The sequence below is a fragment of the Sorex fumeus genome, unplaced genomic scaffold (assembly GCF_029834395.1).
Source record: "Sorex fumeus unplaced genomic scaffold, SorFum_2.1 ptg000058l, whole genome shotgun sequence".
Classification (NCBI taxonomy): Eukaryota; Metazoa; Chordata; class Mammalia; order Eulipotyphla; family Soricidae; genus Sorex; species Sorex fumeus.
In genome coordinates this window covers 18926591-18948761 of record NW_026606115.1, presented here as the reverse complement: position 1 = coordinate 18948761, position 22171 = coordinate 18926591, and the positions used below count along the sequence as shown (strand labels likewise).

Sequence of the window (22171 nt, the reverse complement as noted above, 5' to 3'; positions counted from 1 at the left end):
TGATTAGAGGAAGAAAGAGGCTGATTCTTCATCTCATGAATGGATCTTGATAAGTTAATTGCTAGCTCTAATATTTCATGTGTACTGTATTACTTCTGTGTCATTTTAAGGCTGATACTTTATTTTTATCTTTTAACTATTTTATTGAGTCACTGTGAGATACAGAGTTGCAAAACTGTTCATGATAGGGTCTCAGCCATACAATGTTCCAAAACACATCCCTCCACCAGTGTACATTTTCTACCACCAATGTCCCCAGTTTCCTCCTCCCGCCCCTCAACCTGTGTCTATGGCAGGCACTTTGCTTCTTTGTTCTTTCTTTCAACTTTTGGGAATTATGTTTTGAAATACTGAGAGGTTATCATGTTTGTTTCTTTACCTGTTTTCAGCATGCAGTTCTTATCCGTAATGATCATTTTCAGCTATCATTGTCATGGTGCTCTCTGCTCTATCCCAACTGCCTTCTCCCTCCAGCATTTGAGGAAAGCTTCCTCCTGGCCCTTGTTTCTACTGTTTATGGCTATTAGTCTCATGCTATGTTTTTTATATCCCGCAAATGAGTGAAATCATTCCATGTCTGTCCCTCTCCTTCTGACTCACTTCACTCAGCATGATACTCTCCTTATCCATTCATTAACAAGCGAAATTAATGACTTCATTTTTCCTGATGGCTGCATAGTATTCCATTGTGTAGATGTACCATTTTCTCTTTATCCAGTCATCTGTTCTCAGGCACTCCAGATTCTGGCTATTGTGAATAGTGCTGCAATTAATATAGAAGTTTAGATGGCATTTATTCTGTGTATTTTTGGGCCCCCGGGTTTTATTCCCAGAAGTGGTGCTGCTGGGTCGAATGGAAGCTCAAATTCTAGCTTTATCAGGAATGTTCATATTGTTTTCCAAAAAGGCTGGATCAGCAGCACTCCCTCCAACGATGAAGGAGAATCCTTTTATCCTCGCATCCACTCCAGCAAAAAGTTGCTCTTGTTCTTTTTGATAAGACGTGAGTTTCTGTGATTTGTGATGATATATTGTTGTTTTGATTTGCATCTACCTGATGATTAGGATGTAGACCATTTTTATGTGTTTTTGGCCATTTGCATTTCTTCTTTGAGCAAGTTTCTGTTCATTTCCTCTCCCCATTTTTTGAAGGGGTTGACTGTTTTTTTTCTTGCAAAATTCTACCATTGCTTATATATTTTGAGATTAACCCCTTATCAGATGAGATTTGAAAAAACAATTTTTTCCAAGCTCTGGTATATCTTTGTATCTTGCTCGAGCGGGCCCAGTAACGTCTCCATTGGAGACTTTGTTGTTACTGTGTCTGGCATATCGAATACTCTCGGTAGCTTGCCGGGCTCTCCGAGAGGGGCGGAGGAATTGAACTCGGGTCGGCCATGTTGGCCGCATGCAAGGCAAACGCCTTACCCACTGTGCTATCGCTCCAGCCCTTGGTCACCATTTTTTGAATTGAAGAAGCATCTTAGTTTAATTTAGTCCCATTTGTTTATTTTTGTTTCCACTTGCTTGGTCAGTGGTGTTTCACTTTGAAGCTGCCTTTATCTTCAATATCATGGAGGATTCTGCCTATGTTTTCTTCCATATACTTTAAGGATTCAGGTCTGATACTGAGGTCTTTAATCCATTTTGATCTGACTTTTGTGCCTGGCATTAGAAAGAGGCCTGAATTATATTTTTCATATAGCTGCACAATTTTTTGTTTACCACCTGTTTTTTCCTTGCTTGGAGCGATAGCAAAGCAGTAGGGCGTTTGCCTTACAAGCGGCCAACATGGCCGACCCGAGTTCGATTCCTCCGCCTGGCAAGCTACCCGTGACGTATTCGATTTGCCAAACACAGTAACAACAAATCTCATGATGGATACGTTACTGGGCCCGCTCGAGCAAATCGATGAACAACGGGAGGACCGTGACCATGAATTTTACTGAATCACTGAGATACAGTTACAAAACTTTCATATTTGAGTTTCAGTAATACAATGATAGAACACTCATCCCTCCAGCAGCGTCCATTTTCCACCACCTATGTCCCCCGTATCACACTTCCCCATCCCAACTCTCCCCCTGCCTCTGAAGAGGCTTTTATTGTTTCACTTCATATTTCTTGCTCCTTTATCAAAGATTAGGTGATTATATATTTGAGGGTAGTTGTCAAGATATTGAACCCTATTCCACTGATATGTAGGTCTGTCTTTATTCCAAGACCATGCTGTTTTATTCACTATCACTTTTTAGTACAGTTTGAAGCTGGGGAAGGTGATGCCTCCCATCTTCTTTTTCCCAAGGATTGCGTTAGGTATTCGTGGGGGTTTACTGTTCTATATGAATTTCAGAAGTTTTTTTATCTATTTCTTTGAAAAATGTCATGAGTATCCATAAAGGGACCACATTGAATCTGTATAATGCTTTGGGGAATATTGCCATTCTGACAATGTCAATCCTCCTAATCCATGAGCAGGGAATGTATTTCCATTTCCTCATGTCCTCTTTCATTTCTTGAATTAGTGTTTTGTAGTTTTCTTTGTATAGGTCCTTGGAATACTTATTTAAGTTGATTCTGAGGTATTTGATTTTGAGACATGATTATTAACAGGATTGTTTTTCTAATATCTCTTCTCTTTCATTTTTTGTATGTAAGAAAGCCACAGACTTTTGGGTATTGATTTTGTAACCTGTCACTTTACTAAACAAATCTATTGTTTCTATAAGATTTTTTGTAGATTCTTTAGGATTTTTAAAGTAATGTATCATGTCGTCTGCAAATAGTGAAACCTTGACTTCTTCCTTTCCTATATGGATGTACCTGATATCTTTTTCTTGCCTAACTGCCATGGTAAATAATTCCAGTATTATATTGAATAAGATTGTGAGAGAGGACAACCTTGTCTTGCACCTGATCTTGGACCTTTAGTTTTTACCCACTGAAAATAATGTTTGTTGTGGTCTTGTGGTAGATGGCTTAGACTATATTGAGGAAAGTTCCTTCAATTCCTATTTTGCTGAGAGTTTTTATCATGAATGGGCGCTGGATCTTTCCAAATGCCTTTTCTGCATCTAATGACATGATCTTAATGATTTTATATTTTCTTTCATTGAGGTGTATTACATTGATTGACTTGCAAGTGTTAAACCATCCTTGCATCCCTGGGATAAATTCTAATTGGTTCATGGTATATAAACCTTTTGATGAGTTGTTGAATTCTATTTGCTAGTATTTTGTTTAAAATATTTGCATCTGTCTTAATCAGGGATATTGGTCTGTAATTTTGTTTTTTTTATAGTGTCTCTGTCTGCTTTGGGTATCAGGGTGATATCTGACTCATAGAAACTGTTTGGGAGTGTTTCTGTTTCTTCAATTTTCTGGAATTGCTTGAAAGGATTGAAAGTAGGTCGTCATTATAGGTTTGAAAGAACTCAGTAGTGAATCCATCTGGGCCTGGGTTTTTGATTTTGGGAAGACTTTTGATTATGATTTCAATTTCCTCAATGGTAATTAGTCTGTTCAGGTATTCCAAACCTTGGTTCAGTCTTGGAATATTGTAGGTATCCAGGGATTTATCCATTTCTTCAAGATTCTCTTGTTTCTCGAAGTAATGATTCTAAAAGTAATCACTGAAGACTCTGTGGATTTCTGTAGTTTCTGTTGTGATGTTCCCCCTTATAAATTCTGATTTATTAGGGTTTTCTCTCTTTCCTTGTGAGTTCCTGTTGACTTCATCCCAATATTCTTTTGTCATCTCTTGGTTTATTTTTCAGGCTCTTTACCATATTCTGTTGTTGTCTGGGGATTTTCTGCACCTCATCTTGAAGCTCACTGATCCTGTACTCCGCTGCTGAGATCTCCCAGTGAGTTCTTCATTTAACCTACTAGGTTTTTCAGATCTGTTATTTCCACTTGTATTTTTGTTCGTATTTTCCTCACTTCTGCTGTCATATGCTCCTGCATTTTATTGGCTGTGTGTTCCACCGTTTCTTTGGGCTCCTTATGCATCCTTAACAGTTCCATTCTAAATTCCTTAACAGCGAGGTCATGTAGCTCATTCTTACTATTGGTTCAACTGGGCTAGAGTCACTCAGTCTGCTGGGATTATGCGTTGATTTCCCATTGTGATCCTTGCAGTCTGGAGTTTCATCTTGTGTGGTTAGGCACCTACATTAGGATGTCTTTGTATGTTTATGATGAGTTATGGAGTAGTGAAGAAATGCCCACTCTTCACAAGTGGGGTTCACTAGTACCTGTAAAGGAGAATGCCTCTCCTGGGTCCAAAATCGGCCCCAACACCACCTCTGTCTCTCTTTTAGCTTCCAGGTTCTGTAATTTGGAGGGGCTACACCAAGTGACTAGCCTCCTGCTCTCTTCACATAAAGCTGATAGTTTTGTTAAACAAATAACAATATTAGTGCAATAGCTGTTGTTTTATTGTGAGGAAATATCTGTACCATTATCCTAGATATTATACAATCTAAAATTTCCCAGAAAACATTTAAAACAAAGATTTATACTTTACAATAATTTTCTAAAATACTATGCATGTATTTCTCCTAGGAAAAATTATACATAATTTATCTTTAAAGTGTATATATTGTTTTTCCTACATTTGTTGTTGAACGTGAATAAATGGACTCCTTAAGAAGTTCAACCTTAGAACTTCTCAATCCACAGACTATTTGGGAAGCATAATCTTAGTAACTCTTTAAAAGCAAAATAAACCAACTACATACCACAAAATCATTAGATAATTATTTGATCAGGTCATTTCCTGATATGAAACCTGGTTGGCTGCTGTGTGAAAAGCAAGCTCCTTAGACTCTGTTTTATCTTTGTCTAATGGTTACCTCTGCTAAAGCTAGTTTGCCTTTGACTTTAAACAGATAAACTAAGTAGAATATTTGAATTTCATTTAAAATCTGTCACAAATTGGCTGTATGTTCTTAGGGAAATCATCAAAACCTTCTCAGCCCTATTTCTTCCATTTATATAAAGTAAAACTTTTACTATCTCTCCAGCCCCAGCTGCTGCTACCGTTCTTTCATAGATTATTCTATTCCTCTCCTCACAAATTGTGTTGGTTTAGCCAAAATCTTTCTTACTAGTGTAGCATATAACTTCTTTTAATAAAAATAATTTACTGTATTACCACATTAACACACAAGAAAAATAAATGACAATTCTTTAATGTCAATAAATACTCAGTACATATGCAATTTATACATTTGTCTTAAGTACTATCCTTTTGCTACTAATCCAGTATCCACAGTAAGACAAAATGACAGTTTGGAATCTATACTCCAAAACACCTGCACTATTGTAAATTGATGCTTCTTTGATAAAAATCAGATTTACATCTGTCCGGAGGGGAAAGGGTGTTGGCCCAGTCGCCTTCTCCTCTCTGGAAAGAAAGATGGCAGCCGCATGGGAGCCTTGTGGACAGCAGGTATGAGCCGGGGGTGTGGGGGCGACTAAAGCCTCATGGGAAGGGGGGCGTTCCGGTCCGTCCTTCACGCCCTACCGAGGTCACCAGTTGCCCCCCGCGAGCGGCTCTCCAGCACGGCCACGGCCCCAGAAGCACAAGAACTTAATGCAGAACCCGGCAGCTTGGAGCAGAAAAGTGAACGGACTATGCGTTAATCCAGGCCATCAGGTCTGTCCGGAGGGGAAAGGGTGTTGCCCCAGTCGCCTTCTCCTCTCTGTAAAGAAAGATGGCGGCCACATGGGAGCCTTGTGGACAGCAGGTATGAGCCGGGGGACTGGGGGCGACTAAAACCTCATGGGAAGGGGGGCGTGTCGGTCCGCCCTTCACGCCCTACCGATGCCACCAGTTGCCCCCCACTAGCGGCTCTCCAGCACGGCCATGACTCCAGAGCACAGAAACCAATTTCTTAACTATCTGACTCTCAGTAGAAATACTTCCAGGGTCAATAAGTAAAATAGCAGAAATCCAAAACCAACATATAATTCTTGAACCCAGCTGTAGAAAGCAAATCACTTCACAATGCTATGTCAGCATGTCTGATTTTGGGCGGGGGGGGGGTAAACTCTAAATAATAGTGGTGAATCTTTTATTGAAACAATGAATCTAATCAAAGCAGATAGAGTGTTAACTAGAATTCATCTGCCCCACAGGGACTGGGAGGGGCGGGGGGTGGGGTTTTATTGGGGTTCTTCATGGTAAAAAATAAGTTTTGGTAAAGGGAAATGTACTTGATATTTGCATGACTGAGACCTAAACCTGAAAGCTTTGTAACCTTTCCCATGGTGATTCAATAAATAAATAAATTAATTAAAAAACAAAACAAAAAAAACAAAAAAAAACAAAAAAAATCAGATTTACAGAGAAAAGAACATGATAGACTCAATTATGTCATTTCAATATAAGACAGTCCTCTTAAATTTTTTGTTTTGAAATCCTTTGCTTTTCATTACTGACTCTTTGAAAATTATAAGCTAATTAATTTTGAGAATGTCTCACACATATCATTTCTAACTATTTTCCTGTGATTTTATTTGGTTAAACATTTTTACTAAAAATATTACATTAGCATTCTACACATATCAAATGTCTTATTATTTTTTGATTACATTCAGGGTACACAAGTCTGGTAAAAATACTATGTACATAATATGGTGGAATATTTTTTACCCTTTAATATCAATAGGCACATAGTGCTAAGTTATCTCATTATTGGTGATATCAAATTTGATCATTTGGTTAAAGGGGTATTCTCAGAGACCTCTGATGCAAAGGCACTTCTTTGTAATTAGTAATCTCTGGTATGATACTTTAGATACCGTGTAAATATATTATATCCCAATAATCTGAAGCTCAATGATCTTATAATTCATTGGTTGCCCTTGCTAAAATCAGTCATTATCCAAGTCCTGCAAAATGATGATTTTTCTCATTAAACTATATAATTAAAATGGGTGAAATTTATGGCATATAAATTATGCCACAACATAATTGATTTTTACAAAAATTAAATCAGTAACTTGCAGTCTGTATTTAGTCCATTTCCTGATAGCATATTTTTCCTGCCAAGAAATGAATGACAGCCAAATATTTTATAAATGAGGCAAGGTATTTAAGACCAAGGTGAGCTTCATAAATTTTTTCTATTGAAATGTATGTTTTAATGTAGCTCTCTAATTCTGCCATTCCTTCTTCAATTATTAGCTGACATGCTTCTACAAAGATTTCTCACTATACCTTCTAATTATTCCTCTCTCTCTCATTCACTCAGTCACTCATATACACACCTGGAAAAATCACTCTGGAGCCATGACTTCATTTCAACTCAAAATATTATAATAAATTACTGTCATTATTCTTTTTTATGTTAAAACCATGCCAATTTAGCCATCAGAGCTCAGTCAAGAATAGTCTCGCATTTTTATACAACTCATTAGCCTTTTAACAGTCTTTATTTTCTGGCATGGAAGTGTAAAACTCACTCTGCACTTCTTTGCCTGAGACCTGATATCACTTATTTGCCAAAAAGCCTTGTTTCTTTTAGTACAGAAAGAGAGCAAGGGTCTAGTTGTGCTCATTGCAAGTAGGATGTATGCATTTGCTTATCTCTAAGTATGAAAGAATAAAAATTGATGCAGGGGCTGGAGCAATAGCACAGCGGGTAGGGTGTTTGCCTTGCACGCAGCAGACCCAGGTTCGATTCCCAGCATCCCATACGATCCCCCGAGCACTGCCAGAAGAGATTTCTGAGTGCATGAACCAGGAGTAACTCCTGTGCATCGCTGGGTGTGACCCAAAAAAGCAAAAAAAAATTGATACAGTGAACCAGAAAAATAGCAGCAGAGGTAAGGTCTTCCTTGAATGGCCCTGGTTTGATTCCTGGCACTCGTATGGTCTCCTAAGCACAGAACCATGAGAGCAGAGCCAGGAGTAAGCCATGAGCACAGCCAGTGTGGCTCAAACCCAGAAAAAAAGGAAACTATGAAAAATAATAATACAACTCCTCTTTCAACAAAAATCTTGGTTTCTTTCGTTATTAATATACTATATACACATTTATCATATTATAAATACAATTTGTCCTGTCACTGTCCTCCCATTGTTCATCGATTTGCTCAAGTGGGCCCAGTCACATCTCCATTGTGAGACTTGTTGTTACTGTGTTTGGCATATCGAATATGTCATGGGGAGCTTGCCAGGCTTTGCCCTGCGGGTGAGATACTCTCGGTAGCTTGCCGGGCTCCCTGAAAGGGGCGGAGGAATAGAACCTGGGCCGACCTGGTCGGCTGCGTGCAAGGCAAACGCCCTACCGCTGTGCTATCGCTCCAGCCCTATAAATAAAATATTAATGATAGTAGTATTAAAAGTCTGAAGCAATAATAAATCTATTAAGAATGTTTATGATTTTTCCTAATGCTTTTTACCCTTAAGATTATATATTGAAACCAGATTGAAGTTTGAGAGTGGATATCAAGAATGAAAACTATAAACACTGATGGATTATTTACAAAGATTAAAGTAATATAAAAAGAAAGTGTACTGAGATAATTTATATCTTAGATGGCACTAAAAGAAAAAAGGACATTACTAGTAAGAATGTGCTATCAGGAACACCATTCAAAAGTTACCTGAAATGGATTCTATTTAAAAAAAATAGGTACCATAAGGATAAAAATCCTGAAGACAGAAAAAGAGAAAAGGATCAGAGACAATATTTAAAGAAACAATAGCTGAGAACTACCCATAACCAAGGAAAGAACTAACCATACATATCAGGAATCTAAAAGAATACCCAAATTTATGAATCCAAAACAATATTTACCAAACACATCAAAACACAGAACTCTTAAATTATCAAAACTCAAAAAAAGCTTGGGGAAATAGGTATGGGGGCAGTGTTGCACATCTTGCATATGCATTTATACCAGTTTAATCCTCAGGACCACATCATCCTCCTGCCAAGCACCACAGGGTATAGCCATGCTTGCCCCTGAGCAGTACCTGTATGACCCTGGTTGCCTTTACCATAGATGGGCCTGAACAGGAACCCAGAATTTAATCATCTGACTAGGTTGGCAGAGTATTACCAGGAGTGGTACTAATGGCCCCTGAGGATTGCTTGTGATGCCCCCCCCCCCCTCAAAAATCCAAATAAAGAAAAAAATTGAAAGCTGCTGGGTGGGTAAGTAACACAACAGTAAAGTCTTTTAAGTTTTCATCAAACTTTTTTTAAATTAAAACTAGACTAGGAAAGTGAGGAAAGACAGATTCTCATTATTGAGGCAAAATCGCCACCCAGGAAAGAATATTTTAATTTGCATGAATATCATTCAAATACGATGGACAAGTAAAAACTTTTTCAGACAAACAAAATTTAAAAGATGATCGCCATCAAACCAGTCCTGCAAGAAATTTTGAGGCATTCTGCATGGGGAAAAAAAACCCCAAAGATCACAAAACACTAAGCAAGGTGATAAACAGTAATGTAGTTGTAGAAATATAAACAAGACAGATGTGAGATAACAAGACACAAAAAAGAGTAAAAAGGATACATTATATAGTATTGTAAGTCAGTGACAAATCAACAAAAATAGTTATCTGTATTTTATTGCCAGATTTTTTGTATTTAAATTTGTATTCAATTTTAATGTTTATATTTCTTCCCAAGTTTTTAGGTAAATACTAATTTTTGAGTAAAATTTTATGGTTCAAGTCAAAATTGTACAAAAGGTATAATTATAACAGTCCTGTTTCTATCCTCAACACTTTATTCCTACCAAAGCCACATTTTTTTCAAGCTTACCATTCTTTTGTTCTTTTTAAGAAATGAGAGACCAGAGAGATAGTTTAAAGCACTGGAAAACAAACTTTACATGCAGGAGGGCCAAATTCAACCCCTAGTACCACATGGTCCCCTGAACACCACCAAGTGGCCCCCAAGCACTGTTGGTGTGGCTTCAAAATTTTAATTTTTTAAAAAATTTTTATTAGTGAGACATCATGAGGGACAGTTGTAGTTTTTTTTATTTAATTTTTTTTGGCTTCAAAATTTTAAAAACAAGTAACTATAGTTTTCCAGAACTAATGCAGATAAGCCATGAGTTAAGAAATATCCCTACGAATGCCCTGCCACAGAGGCGGGGTGGGATGGGGGTGATGGGGGTGGTGGTGGGAGGGGTACTGGATCATTGGTGGTGGAGAACGGGCACTGGTGGAGGGATGGGTACTCGATCATTGTATAAATGAAACCCAAGCACAAAAACCTGTTAAGTCTACAACTGTACCTCATGGTGTTTCACTAATAAAAATTTAAAAAAAGAAGACATATCCCTACAACTGAGTTCATGTGATCATGGTACACACAACCTGACTTCCATCACTTTTTCTATTTGCAATATAGCTAGCTTGTATAAAATAAACTCTTACCTGAATTCTCATCAATCCACTGCAGAGAATCCATATGAGTACTGAGGATTTTACAGATATGCTGAAGCTAAAAACAGACAAGATGTTTAGTTTATGATTATCCTAATATGACTAATATTAAAAATAAGACATAAAACTGAATGCTTAGAAATGTTTTTATATAAAGTAGCTTGATAATGGATTAAATATTAATGGACTTTTTGCTATTTCATATTTGTAATGTGCATTACAGGGCTAGAGTGATAGCAAAGCGGGTAGAGCGTTTTCCTTGAACCCAACTGATCCGAGTTTGATTCTTCCGCCTTTGATTCCTCTGCCTTTCTCGGAGAGCCCATTAAGCTACTGAGAGTATCTCGCCCACAAGGCAAAGTCTGGCAAGCTATCTGCGACGTATTCAATATGCCAAACAGAGTAATAAGTCTCACAATGGTACTGGGCCTGCTTGAGAAAATTGATGAACAATGGGAGGACAATGACAGTGACAATGTGCATTACATCTATGTATTAATTTAATCTCATTTTATAATTGAAGGTAAATCATAAAAAATATTTAATTATTACTTTTAAAATACACATAAGAACTGATGATACTGTACTGTTAGGTATCAATATTAACATAAATCAACCAATTCTTCAAAGTATTTTTATAATATATAACAATTTAAAAATATTCATACCTTTTAACTCAGTACATAATAATTTTAGGGATCTAGCCAGAGAAAAATAATAAAATATAAACATGTGCTCACTACATTTTATAATGGCAAAAATGAGAGACAATATATCCAATCCCCAAAATGATTAAAATGTATTGTGTTAAATACTACATTTAATCATCAAAACATTTAATCGCTGTAATATTCCAATGAGCTGGAGGGCCCACAGCGGTAGGGCATTTGTCATGCACGTGGCTGTCCGAGCCAACCCGGGTTCGATTCCTCTGCCCTTCTCGGAGAGACCGGCAAGCTACTGAGAGTATCTCACCTGCACTGCAAAGCCTGGCAAGCTACCCTTGACATATTCGATATGCCAAACACAGTAACAACAAGTATCACAATGGAGACGTGGCTGGGCCCGCTTGAGCAAATCGATGAACAACGGGAGGACAGTGCTACAGAAAGTGCTACAGAATATTCCAATGAAAGACTATGGTGCCATCAAAATATGTGCTAAAATACTGTTTAAAATGAAAGAAGTAATTTGACAAGTATAACAAAAAAGATTTGAAAGAAATACACCAACAAATTAGGAGAGCACTGGTAGTATAAGTTATTTAATTTTCTTAACAGCTTGTATCTTCTAAGTTTAATAATTGGATATATATATTTGTAATTAAAGATTAAATTTTTTAATTTAATATTCTTAATTAATCCCTTTTAATGAATTTTCTAGAATAGATAAGTATAATACTGAAAATGGGAAGAAATGAAAATGGTACCAAACTTAAAAGAATTGCATGAAATGAAAGCAGAAAATCTAATTTATTTTAATATGATATAGTTTGTTGCAGAAATAATGCGTGTTTGTAGAAGAATCACTGTCACTGTCACCGTCCTCCCATTGTTCATCGATTTGCTCAAGCAGGCCCTGTAAGTCTCCATTTTGAGATTTGTTGTTACTGTGTTTGGCATATTGAATATGTCAAGGGTAGCTTGCCAGGCTTTGCCATGCGGGCGAGATACTCTTGGTAGCTTGCCGGGCTCTCCAAGAGGGGCAAAGGAATTGAACTCGGTTTGGCTGGGATGGCTGCGCGCTGTGCTATCGCTCCAGCCCTTGTAGAAGAATATGATTAAATATTATACACCATGACATGAACTCACTAAGAAAAAATTTAGATATTATGCAGTCTCTATCTCCCTGCCAAAAAGATAAAAAAATAAATGAGCAATTCTTGTTGTGAATTGTGTATTAAATATAGTTGCTATTTTTCTACTCAGGTGCATTGCACATAGTAGCAAGGCTTTGTTGATCTGGTTATAATAAATTGTGAGCAATAATATTATTGTTCAGCCAACATTTTCTCTTCCTCTTGTCCAATGATTTATGCTAAGAAAAGAAATAAATTTTTGCTTATATCTTGCTGCTTTTTGTCCTGCTATCAAGCAGCAATTACCCTTTTATTCACTCATCTTAAACATCTCAATCACCTTTTACCAGTAAAAAACAAATACGAAAGGCTCAGACCATTTACTATCCACCTCTAAAATAAAACAGTCCACGACTAAATAGAGAGAAAGAATAAGGATAAGATTAGTTTCCTTTGACTTATTCTGCTCAGAGCTTTAAGAGAGAGAGAAAGAGAAAGAGAGGGAGAGAAAGAGAGAGAGAGAGAGATAGAGAGAGAGAGATAGAGAGAGAGAGAGAGAGAGAGAGAGAGAGAGAGAAGACTAGATGCCAGCTCACTGGGCTTTATGCTTAATCTGTATTCCTATGAACAGAAATTCAATTACAATTTTTTTAATTATATAATCACTTATAAACTAATAATTCATTAAAAATAAAACCTGGACTAGAGAGATAGTGCAAAGGTTAAGGTGATTTCCCTACATGCAGCCTACCCTGGTTTGATTCTAAAGTACACTACAGTACTGTTGGGATGGAACCTGGAGCAATCCAGAGTAGTCCTCAGAATTGCTGAATATAGCCCCAAACTCCCCAAATAAAGTAAAATAAAATAGAACATACTTTCAGTTAACTCTTGTTAACTGAAAAACATCTGTGTGAACACAGGATGATATTATTGTTCTTTTGTGGGGGGTGGTTTTGGGGCCACTCCGGGGAGTGCTCAGGGTTTACTCCTAGCTCTTCACACTGGGGTCTTTCCTGTTGGGGATCAGAGATCCATCTGGGGTGCCAGAGATCAAACTTGGGTCAGATGCTTGCAAAGCAAGCGCCCTGCCCACTGTACTATCTCTCTGGCCCACACAGGGTGGTGGGCATGAATAATCCTATACTAATTATGTTTTTGTTCATTTTAGATAAATAAAGTAGAAAACAATATAAATTTTATAACTAGGCTTTCAAAATCATTTAGTCCACATGTGAGATTTTCGACAAAAAGAACCAAGATTCAGAAATATTGTCATCTCAACTATACCATGCTATCTCTTTACAATCTTTAAAAATGGTCACGGTCACGGTCATGGTCACGGTCCTCCCATTGTTCATCGATTTTCTCGAGCAGGCCCAGTAACGTCTCCATCGTGAGACTTGTTACTGTGTTTGGCATATTGAATACATCACGGGTAGCTTGCCTGGCTTTGCTGTGCGGGCAAGATACTCTCAGTAGCTTGCCAGGCTCTCCGAGAGGGGCGAAGGAATCGAACTCGGGTCGGCCATGTTGGCTGTGTGCAAGGCAAGCGCCCTACCCGCTATGCTATCGCTCCAGCCCATCTTTAAAAATACTTAGCAATATATCTATAAAACCAACTTTATACGTTTGAACAAAAATCTTGATAAAATTATATATGTGTATATATGTATATATATATTCTCACTAATCCAGATGCTGGATCTATTCATAATTATAGGCAACTAATATAAAGTACAAAGGGCACTCCTACAATGGTAGATTCCTTTTACCATTACAGTCATGGAGCAGGAATTTAAAAAAAAAAACAGGGGAAGACTCCATTTAGCTTCCAAGACAATAGGAAAAAGTAGAGAAAATAAGCTCTTATGTGTATACACAAAGGGGTGAGGGGGTGAAAAAATTGTTATTTTGGAGCAATGCTGAGCAGTCTCAAGGCTTAGTCCAGTCTCTGCACTCAGGGACTTGGAGGACCATATATGGTACTAGGGATCACACATGAGTTGGCTACATGCAAGGCAAGTGCCCTACCTGCTGTACTGTCACTCTGGCTCAAATCCTTTCTTATCATCAAATTAATTCTAGGTATATCAGCCTTAACTGTATTTTCCTATGCTATAACACATTTACATTATGAATTAGGTAGGATTCTACAAATAGATCAGAAACCTAGTATAATAATTTTAACAGAATTTCTTTGAGAATTTTGTCAAAAATTACATTTAAATTTCAAAGCACTGACATATCAAAATTTTAATATCTAACCTCAATATAAATTAAGAATTGCATGGCTACACCTAACACACTTATACATATGCATGAATAATATAATTATTTTTAATGAAGCTATGATAAACAGAACATTAAATGCAGGGATGTTAAATATGTGAAAAACGGAGAAAACCAAAAAAAAAGTTACAGAGAAAGTCATTTTTATCCTTCTGAAAAGAGCCACCAAAAACTCAACCTTTTCTGCTTCCAAATAATTCTAGTCCCATTAACTATACCCACATCCAAAACTTCACATAAGAAGCAGATATTAAACGTTCTAGAATAAAGCAGAAGATGACTAAATAAAGGATTCATAGAAACTAATTTTGTGGTAAATATTTGTTGTCTAAGTACATAAAGCTGCTAACGTACCGGATCAGCAGAGTCAACAGGAGCTCCAAAAGAATTCAGGTGCTCAGTAATCTTCTTGAGATCTTCTTTCATATGTGTCAGCTGAGTATCTATATTTTCTGCTGTCTTGTAACTGAACATGCAGGTAAAATAAAGAGATTTACAAGAAATGAGTCTTCTACTACAGTTTGTTATTGACATGCAAACATTTTACTGCCAACTGTTTTTATCCCAATTCCCGTACCTTCTCAGTGGGTCTCAGTTATTACTAATGGCACCACATTCATAACCTTATTATTTTGATATACTAAAAATGACTCCACAGGTGAAGGTGTTTATTGACTTTGTCATTTTACAGTTACTTATTTACCAAATGAGACAATGCATCAGGGAATTCTGAAGCAAAGAAGCTCTTTTCAGGTGTAAAAATAAACCATAGCATATTTAGACATATGAAAACTATTTGGTGTTTAGCATAACTCAGTAAGTTTTAAGATGTCTTCAATTATCTTAAATACATAATTTTTCATAGTAAAACTTATTCAAAGAGACATCCATAAAGAATAGCACTGTAGCACTGTCCTCCCGTTGTTCATCGATTTACTCAGGTGGGCACAAGTAACGTCTCCATTGTGACTTGTTATTGTTTTTGGCGAATCGAATATACCACAGGGAGCTTGTCAGGCTCTGCTGTGCGGGCGGTATACTCTCGGTAGCTTGCCGGGCTCTCCAAGATGGGCGGAGGAATCGAACCCGGGTCGGCCACGTGCAAGGCAAACACCCTACCAGCTGTGCTATCGCTCCAGCCCATCCATAAAGAATGTTTTAATAAAATTGAGTGTCACAATACTCAAAAGCAGGAGATCTACTAATTTGACAACATTTTGCCACATTTCAAAATTTCCCAGCCAAATTTTATATACACATACTTATTTAACCAAATGAATATGTCTATTAAATCTAAAGTGAAAAGAGGCTTTTTCGCTCTTAAGGTTTACAAAGATTCAATTAGATTTACTGCTATCTCTCTATTAATATTCTGTCCCAAAGTACTTATTAGCAATCAGTTGTCTAGATGGTTATGATTTTATTAAAATATTCAACCACAATATAAATCTGAGAATAGAACTAATGTTTCAATAATTTCTTAAGATTAGAGTTGGGATCTAATGGCCAAAACTGTTTATGTGAATTGCGGATGTGGCTCAAAGCATATGGCAATGCTTGGGTTCAATTCCATGGTTCTATTGAGCATGACCTCTAAAGCACCATCAAAAGCAATAGGTCAAAACTGCACCTTTCCATAAAATGATAGGATGCATAAAAACAACTTAAAATAGCGGCCAGAGTGATAGAAGAGCAGGCAGGGCACTTCCCTTGCATATGACAGATCTGACTTCAATCCTTGGTATCCTATTGGTCCCCCAAACCCCACGAGCAGTGATCCCTGAGTGCAGAGCTAGAAGTCCTGAGCACCGCTGGATGTGACCTTGCATCTAAAAAAATCTCAAAAGAAATATGCTCAAAAGTGAAATGCAGAGACCATCATCAGGTAAGGTACTTGCTTTGCACACAGATGACCCATATGGTTCCCTAAGCCTCTCAGGAATAATCCCTGAGCACCTCCACGTATGGCCCCAAAACCAAAAGGCAAAAAAGCAAATTTCAAAAGCAGAAACAGAAAGGACTACAGTCAACAAAATACCTGTACTTAATACATTTACTTCATTCACAAATTAAGTTACCTTACTTTACTAATAAGGCACCATGCATCCAATTTTGTCTCAATCTAGTTTAAATAACACTTATATACAATCTTGACTAACAATACTTTGTATCAAATCTTGGTTTCAGCGATAAGAATAAGGTAAAGGTTGATCGTCGATTTGCTCGAGCAGGCCCAGTAACGTCTCCATTGGAGACTTTGTTGTTACTGTGTCTGGCATATCGAATACTCTCGGTAGCTTGCCGGGCTCTCCGAGAGGGGCAGAGGAATCGAACTCGGGTCGGCCATGTTGGACGCTTGTAAGGCGAATGCCCTACCCGCTGTGCTATAGCTCCAGCCCAGCGATAAGAATACTAGCAATAAATTGATCAAAGGTAAAGCCTAGAGTGAATAATATACATATAACAATTGTTTGTTCATTTGGGGATCATACTTAGCTATGCTCAGGGCTTAATACTGACTCTATTCTCAGGGATTATTCCTGATGGTGCTGGAGGGGATCATCTGCAATGTCTTGTATCAAACATTGGTTGGACCCATGCCCTATCCATTATACTATCTCTTCAGATCCTAAGATTCAATTTTTGAAAGCTACGTGGCTTGCCTCCAAAACTATCTTTAAAAGAATGTGATTACTCTCGAATAGTTAACTGCATGAACAATAAACAAGCTTGAGTCCATATAAATGATGCCACACACCTAAACTTTGTATTTCTAATTTAGGAATAAAATTTAAGAATATGAAAATGTTATGATGGTCATGTATATGCTTGAAATTGGTAATAGTTTACAAGATACTGTAAAACAAAATTGTCAAAATAATTACTTGATTTTCAGCATCATGAAAACATAAGCAGAAAACAGTCAAGTAAGCTGATAAATGACAAACATAAGAATTTGGTTTTGTCTACCAATTTTATTCTGACTTTAAATTTATTTTCTGCCTTTTTAATAAATGAGTTCTGGTTCGTTTCTCGATTTTTATTCAGCTACTTACGTCTTTTCAGTAATATGATCTACATGCTGCAGAAAAATGGACCCATTCTGGTCTTTCAGAGAGTCTTCTAAAGGGATCAAAATATCTTCAAGTTCCTTTTGCTGTGACAAGATAAAATCCAATTCATGTCCAAGCCTGAGAAAAATTAAAGTTAACAGAAAGTTGATTTAGAGTGACAATTCTCAATAAACCACTATAGGGAAAAAATCTCAACTGACAAATCTTTAAAATTCAAACTACAAAATATAAGGTTCTACCTTTTCTGATCCTTCTTCACTTTTTCCACTTCTCCATGTAATGCTGTAATCTTATATAAGAAAATAAAAAGTTATTTTCACTTATGTTACAATTTCATTAAAATTTTTATTGATGGGATGTTGTGATTTAAAATACTGTCACTTGGCTACATGTAAAACTGACCTCTGACCTCTATCTAACGCCATGCACAAAAGTCAGATCAAAATAGATTAAAGACCTCCATATCAGAACTGAATCCATATGAATGAAAATGTCAGCAGGATCCTCCAGGACACTGAAGCTAAAGGCATCTTCAAAGATAAAACAGGACTCACCAAGCAAGTAGAAACAAAGATTAACAAATGGGACTATATTAAACTAAGAACATTCTGCACCTCAAAAGAATCAGTGATCCACCACAGAGACTGGCTCACATCCACAAGAACAAAAGCAACCAATGCTGGCGTGGATGTGGCGAGAAAGGGACACTTCTTCACTGTTGGTGGGATTGTCGGCTGGTCCAACCCTTTTGGAAAACAGTATGGACGATTCTCAAAAAATTAGAATTTGATCTCCCATTTGACCCAGCTATAGCACTCCTGGGAATATATCCCAGAGAGGCAAAAAGGTATAGTCGAAGTGACATCTGTAATTGTTTGTTCATTGCAGCACTCTTTACAATAGCCAGAATCTGGAAAAAAACTGAGTGCCCGAGAACAGATGACTGGTTAAAGAAACTTTGGTACATTTACACAATGGAGTACTATGTATGTAGCTGTTAGAAAAGATGAAGTTATGAAATTTACATACAAGTGGTACTACATGGAAAGTATCATGTTAAGCGAAATGAGTCAGAAAGAGCAGGTTAGACACAGAAAGATTGCATTCATCTGGGGAACATAAAGCAACAAAAAGGGAGACTAACACCCAGGAATGGCTGAGATTAGTACCAGAAATTTTACTCCATGACTTGAAGGCCAGCCACACGTGCTAGGTGAAAAAAGGAAGCTCAGATAGAGAAGAGAGCACCAAATAAAGGGTGTTGTGACGACCCTCCCAGGGTGGGAGAAGCATGCTAAAAGTAGTCTATAGACCAAACATGATTGCCACTCAATGCCTCTCTTGCAAAACACAGTACCCCAAAGAAGAGAGAGAGAACAAGGGGGAATACCCTGCCACAGAGGCAGGGTGGGACGGGGGGATGGGGGGTGGGGGGGATGCTGGGATCCGTGGTGGTGGAGGATGGGCACTGGTGGAGGGATGGGTACTTGATCATTGTATAACTGAAACCCAAGCATAAAAATTTATAAGTCTATAACTGTATCTCATGGTGTTTCACTAATAAAAAATAAATAAATAAATAAATAAAAATAAACAAAAAATAATAAAGTCTTGATGTAGAGGAAAAAAAAGAATCAGTGACCAAGATACAAAGATAGCTCATGGAATGGGAAAAACTATTCACACAATACCCATCTGATAAGGGTTACTATCAAAGATATACAAAGCACTGATAGAACTTTATAAGAAAAATCATACAATCCCATCAAAAAATGGGGAGAAGAAATGTCAGAAACTTCCCCAAAGAAGAAATTAGATGGCCAAAAGCACAAGAAAAACTGCTTCACATCACTAATTATCAGGGAGATGCAAGTAAAAACAACAATGAGATATCATCTCACACCACAGTGACTGGCACACATCCAAATGAACAAGAACAACCAGTGCTGGTGTGAATGTGAGGAAAAGGGACCCTCATTCATTGCTGGTAGAAATGCCGACTGATCCAGCCTTTATGGAATGCATACATTCCTCAAAAAACTAGAAATTAAGCTCCCATTTGACCCAGCAATATCACTTCTGGGAATATACCTGGGGTCTAAAACACACAGCAGAAACACCATCTGCCCTCCTCCTATGTTCACTGCAGCACTATTCACAATAGCCAGAATCTGGAAACAATCTGAGTGCCCAAGAACAGACGACTGGATAAAGAAACTATGGTATATCTACACAATGGAGTACTACACAGCTGTTAGGAAAAAATGAAGTCATGAAATTTATCTATAAATGGATGGACTTGAAGAGTATTTTGCTGAGTGAAATGAATCAGAAGGAGATAGATATAGAATGACTGCATTCACTTGTGGAATATAAAAAATAATATGAAACTAATATCCAAGGCAGTAAAAATGGGTCAGGAGGACTTGTCAGTGGTTGGAAATTACCACAAGCATGTGGGAGATGGAGGGTAATTAAGATGGAAGAGGGTACATTATAACAATAGTAGTTGGGAATGATCACTCTGTACAAAAACTGAGTGTTAAAGTAGGTAAAGGGACATACACAATAATTTTTCGGCAGCTGTATTCAAACAATAATTCCAAAAGTGAGAGAAAGATAAAGAGTGAAGAGAGGTTCCTGCCATAGAGACAGGCTGGGGTAGGGAGTGGTTTAGGGGAAGAGCTGAACTGGGGACATTGATGGTGGGAAATTACATTAGTCGAGGGATGGGTATTGGAACATTGTATAACTGAAGCCCAATCATAAACAGCTTTGTAATGCTCTATCTCACAGTGAATCAATAAAATAAGAAATTAATAATTTAATTAGCAACAAAATGAAAACTGTCACTGACAGTTTCATGCATACACTATTTCAGGGAAATATTGATTTTTCTCAACTATACTTAAAAAACAAAAAAAATCCTGTTTTCATTGCACTAATCACCTAAGGAAAATAGTCTTAAAATTTTCCAGCAATATTGGATTAGAATGTTAACTAACAAAACATGAGCTATTCTCATACAGTTATCTGAAAAACATTCATACCTTTTCACCATTCTCCATCACTGAAAGGTCCCATGCATTGATCTGAGAGGCATAATGAAGAAAATTCTTTTCTTCATCATCAAGCTCCATGTTACACTTGTTTACCATACTCTGTAGCTCATGGTATGTCATCACAGGAGTTTTGATGGAACTGAAAAGAAAAACTATATTATGATCATATATATACATATATATGTTTTAAAATAAAACCACTCTAACTGCTAAAGTTTATTTAAAAAAAAACAAGCATTCAATGTTTCTGGAAATGATCCTAAGGGAATAAAGAAAATTAAAGTAACATTTATTAAGAAATCTAAAGACAGCAAGATTTGTTCCACAATCTGCTCATTCCCTTCCACTTCAGCACAGCAGGATGGAAGTTCTATTCTGGGTGGATGAGCCAAGTAAATAACACTACATCTCCTCTACCCCCAGACCTAGTTTGATCAAAGTCATCTGTTCCCTTGTAAAAGCAGTATCTACAAAACTGGACAGCTGATGATTTATCCCCCATTGGGCAATACCACACAGAGTCCAATTACCCTGCTGAGTAATATCAAAAAGACAGAGTAGATAACTGATGTTAGTTCCTCTGACAAGAACATGCAATGCTCTGATTCTTCAGCTAAGACAATGTCACCTGGGCTGGGTGAAGAAGTGATCACCAATTCATTGTTCAGCAGAGGTAGACAATATTTTGATTTTCTATTAACAAGATTCAGTAACATCCCAAACTTCTATCTTGTGGCAACAAACTCAAGGCAGAATGAAGCAGATAGCTAATTATCATTACATTTCTCTCACCATTTGCTTTGAGTGTCAATGGGACCTGAACCTCTGCAGCGACTTGTAGAGTTCTCTAAGACTGAACAAAGTACTCCAAGTTAGGGCCAGAAAAGACTCCACTTCCCACCTCTGCTGGTGTCAGTGTGCTCGATGTTAAGCTTAATCTCCACATGCATTTGAAAATCCAAGCCTGATGAAAACAGGCAAAGCTGTATGACTCAACACTCTTCCCTCTTTTCAAAGTCCTATGTTAGTGTGCCCAGTTGGTAATTAACCTTCCATATCAATTCAACATCAGTGAGGAGGAAGAAAGTAACAGAAGGCAGAATAGTGGACATTCTGCCTCCTCTTTCTTCTTATGTAGGTGGGGCACAAGAGGGAGCTAAAATTCTACTTCCACTCTTCTGTGACTAAACATCATGAATTAGTACTCCTTCTCCTTGTTTTGGGATGCTGTAGTCCAGCGGGAATTCAGTTTACATTCCCACTTACAAGCAAGGAAGTGGTGGAACACAATGCTTCTTCCACTGAGAATTAATCAGAAGAATAGAGCAAGAAACCAAACTTCTAGACTACTCATCTGCAGACTAAGTGTAAGTCGGTGCTTCATGTTTGCTAAGGTAGTTTGGGCAAGATGAAGTGTTAAGATAAACATACAAACATTCATCCAACCCTTTACTACACCTCAACAAAAAGACTGCCTAAAGACATTGAAGATATAAAATATGATTCAGACTATCATAAT

The 22171-nt window shown here is 37.4% G+C and overlaps 1 protein-coding gene across 1 annotated transcript in view; it reads right to left on the bottom strand.

Annotated features, from left to right (window-relative positions):
* NUP62CL (nucleoporin 62 C-terminal like) overlaps positions 1-22171 on the bottom strand; it is a 109801-nt gene that overhangs the window by 27928 nt on the left and 59702 nt on the right. The window contains exons 4-8 of the mRNA XM_056125815.1: positions 20641-20791; positions 17830-17879; positions 17573-17707; positions 14871-14982; positions 10418-10484 (exon numbers count right to left, since the gene is read on the bottom strand). Of these exons, the coding sequence (XP_055981790.1) occupies positions 10418-10484; positions 14871-14982; positions 17573-17707; positions 17830-17879; positions 20641-20791 (515 nt within the window). The remainder of the gene's footprint in view (positions 1-10417; positions 10485-14870; positions 14983-17572; positions 17708-17829; positions 17880-20640; positions 20792-22171) is intronic.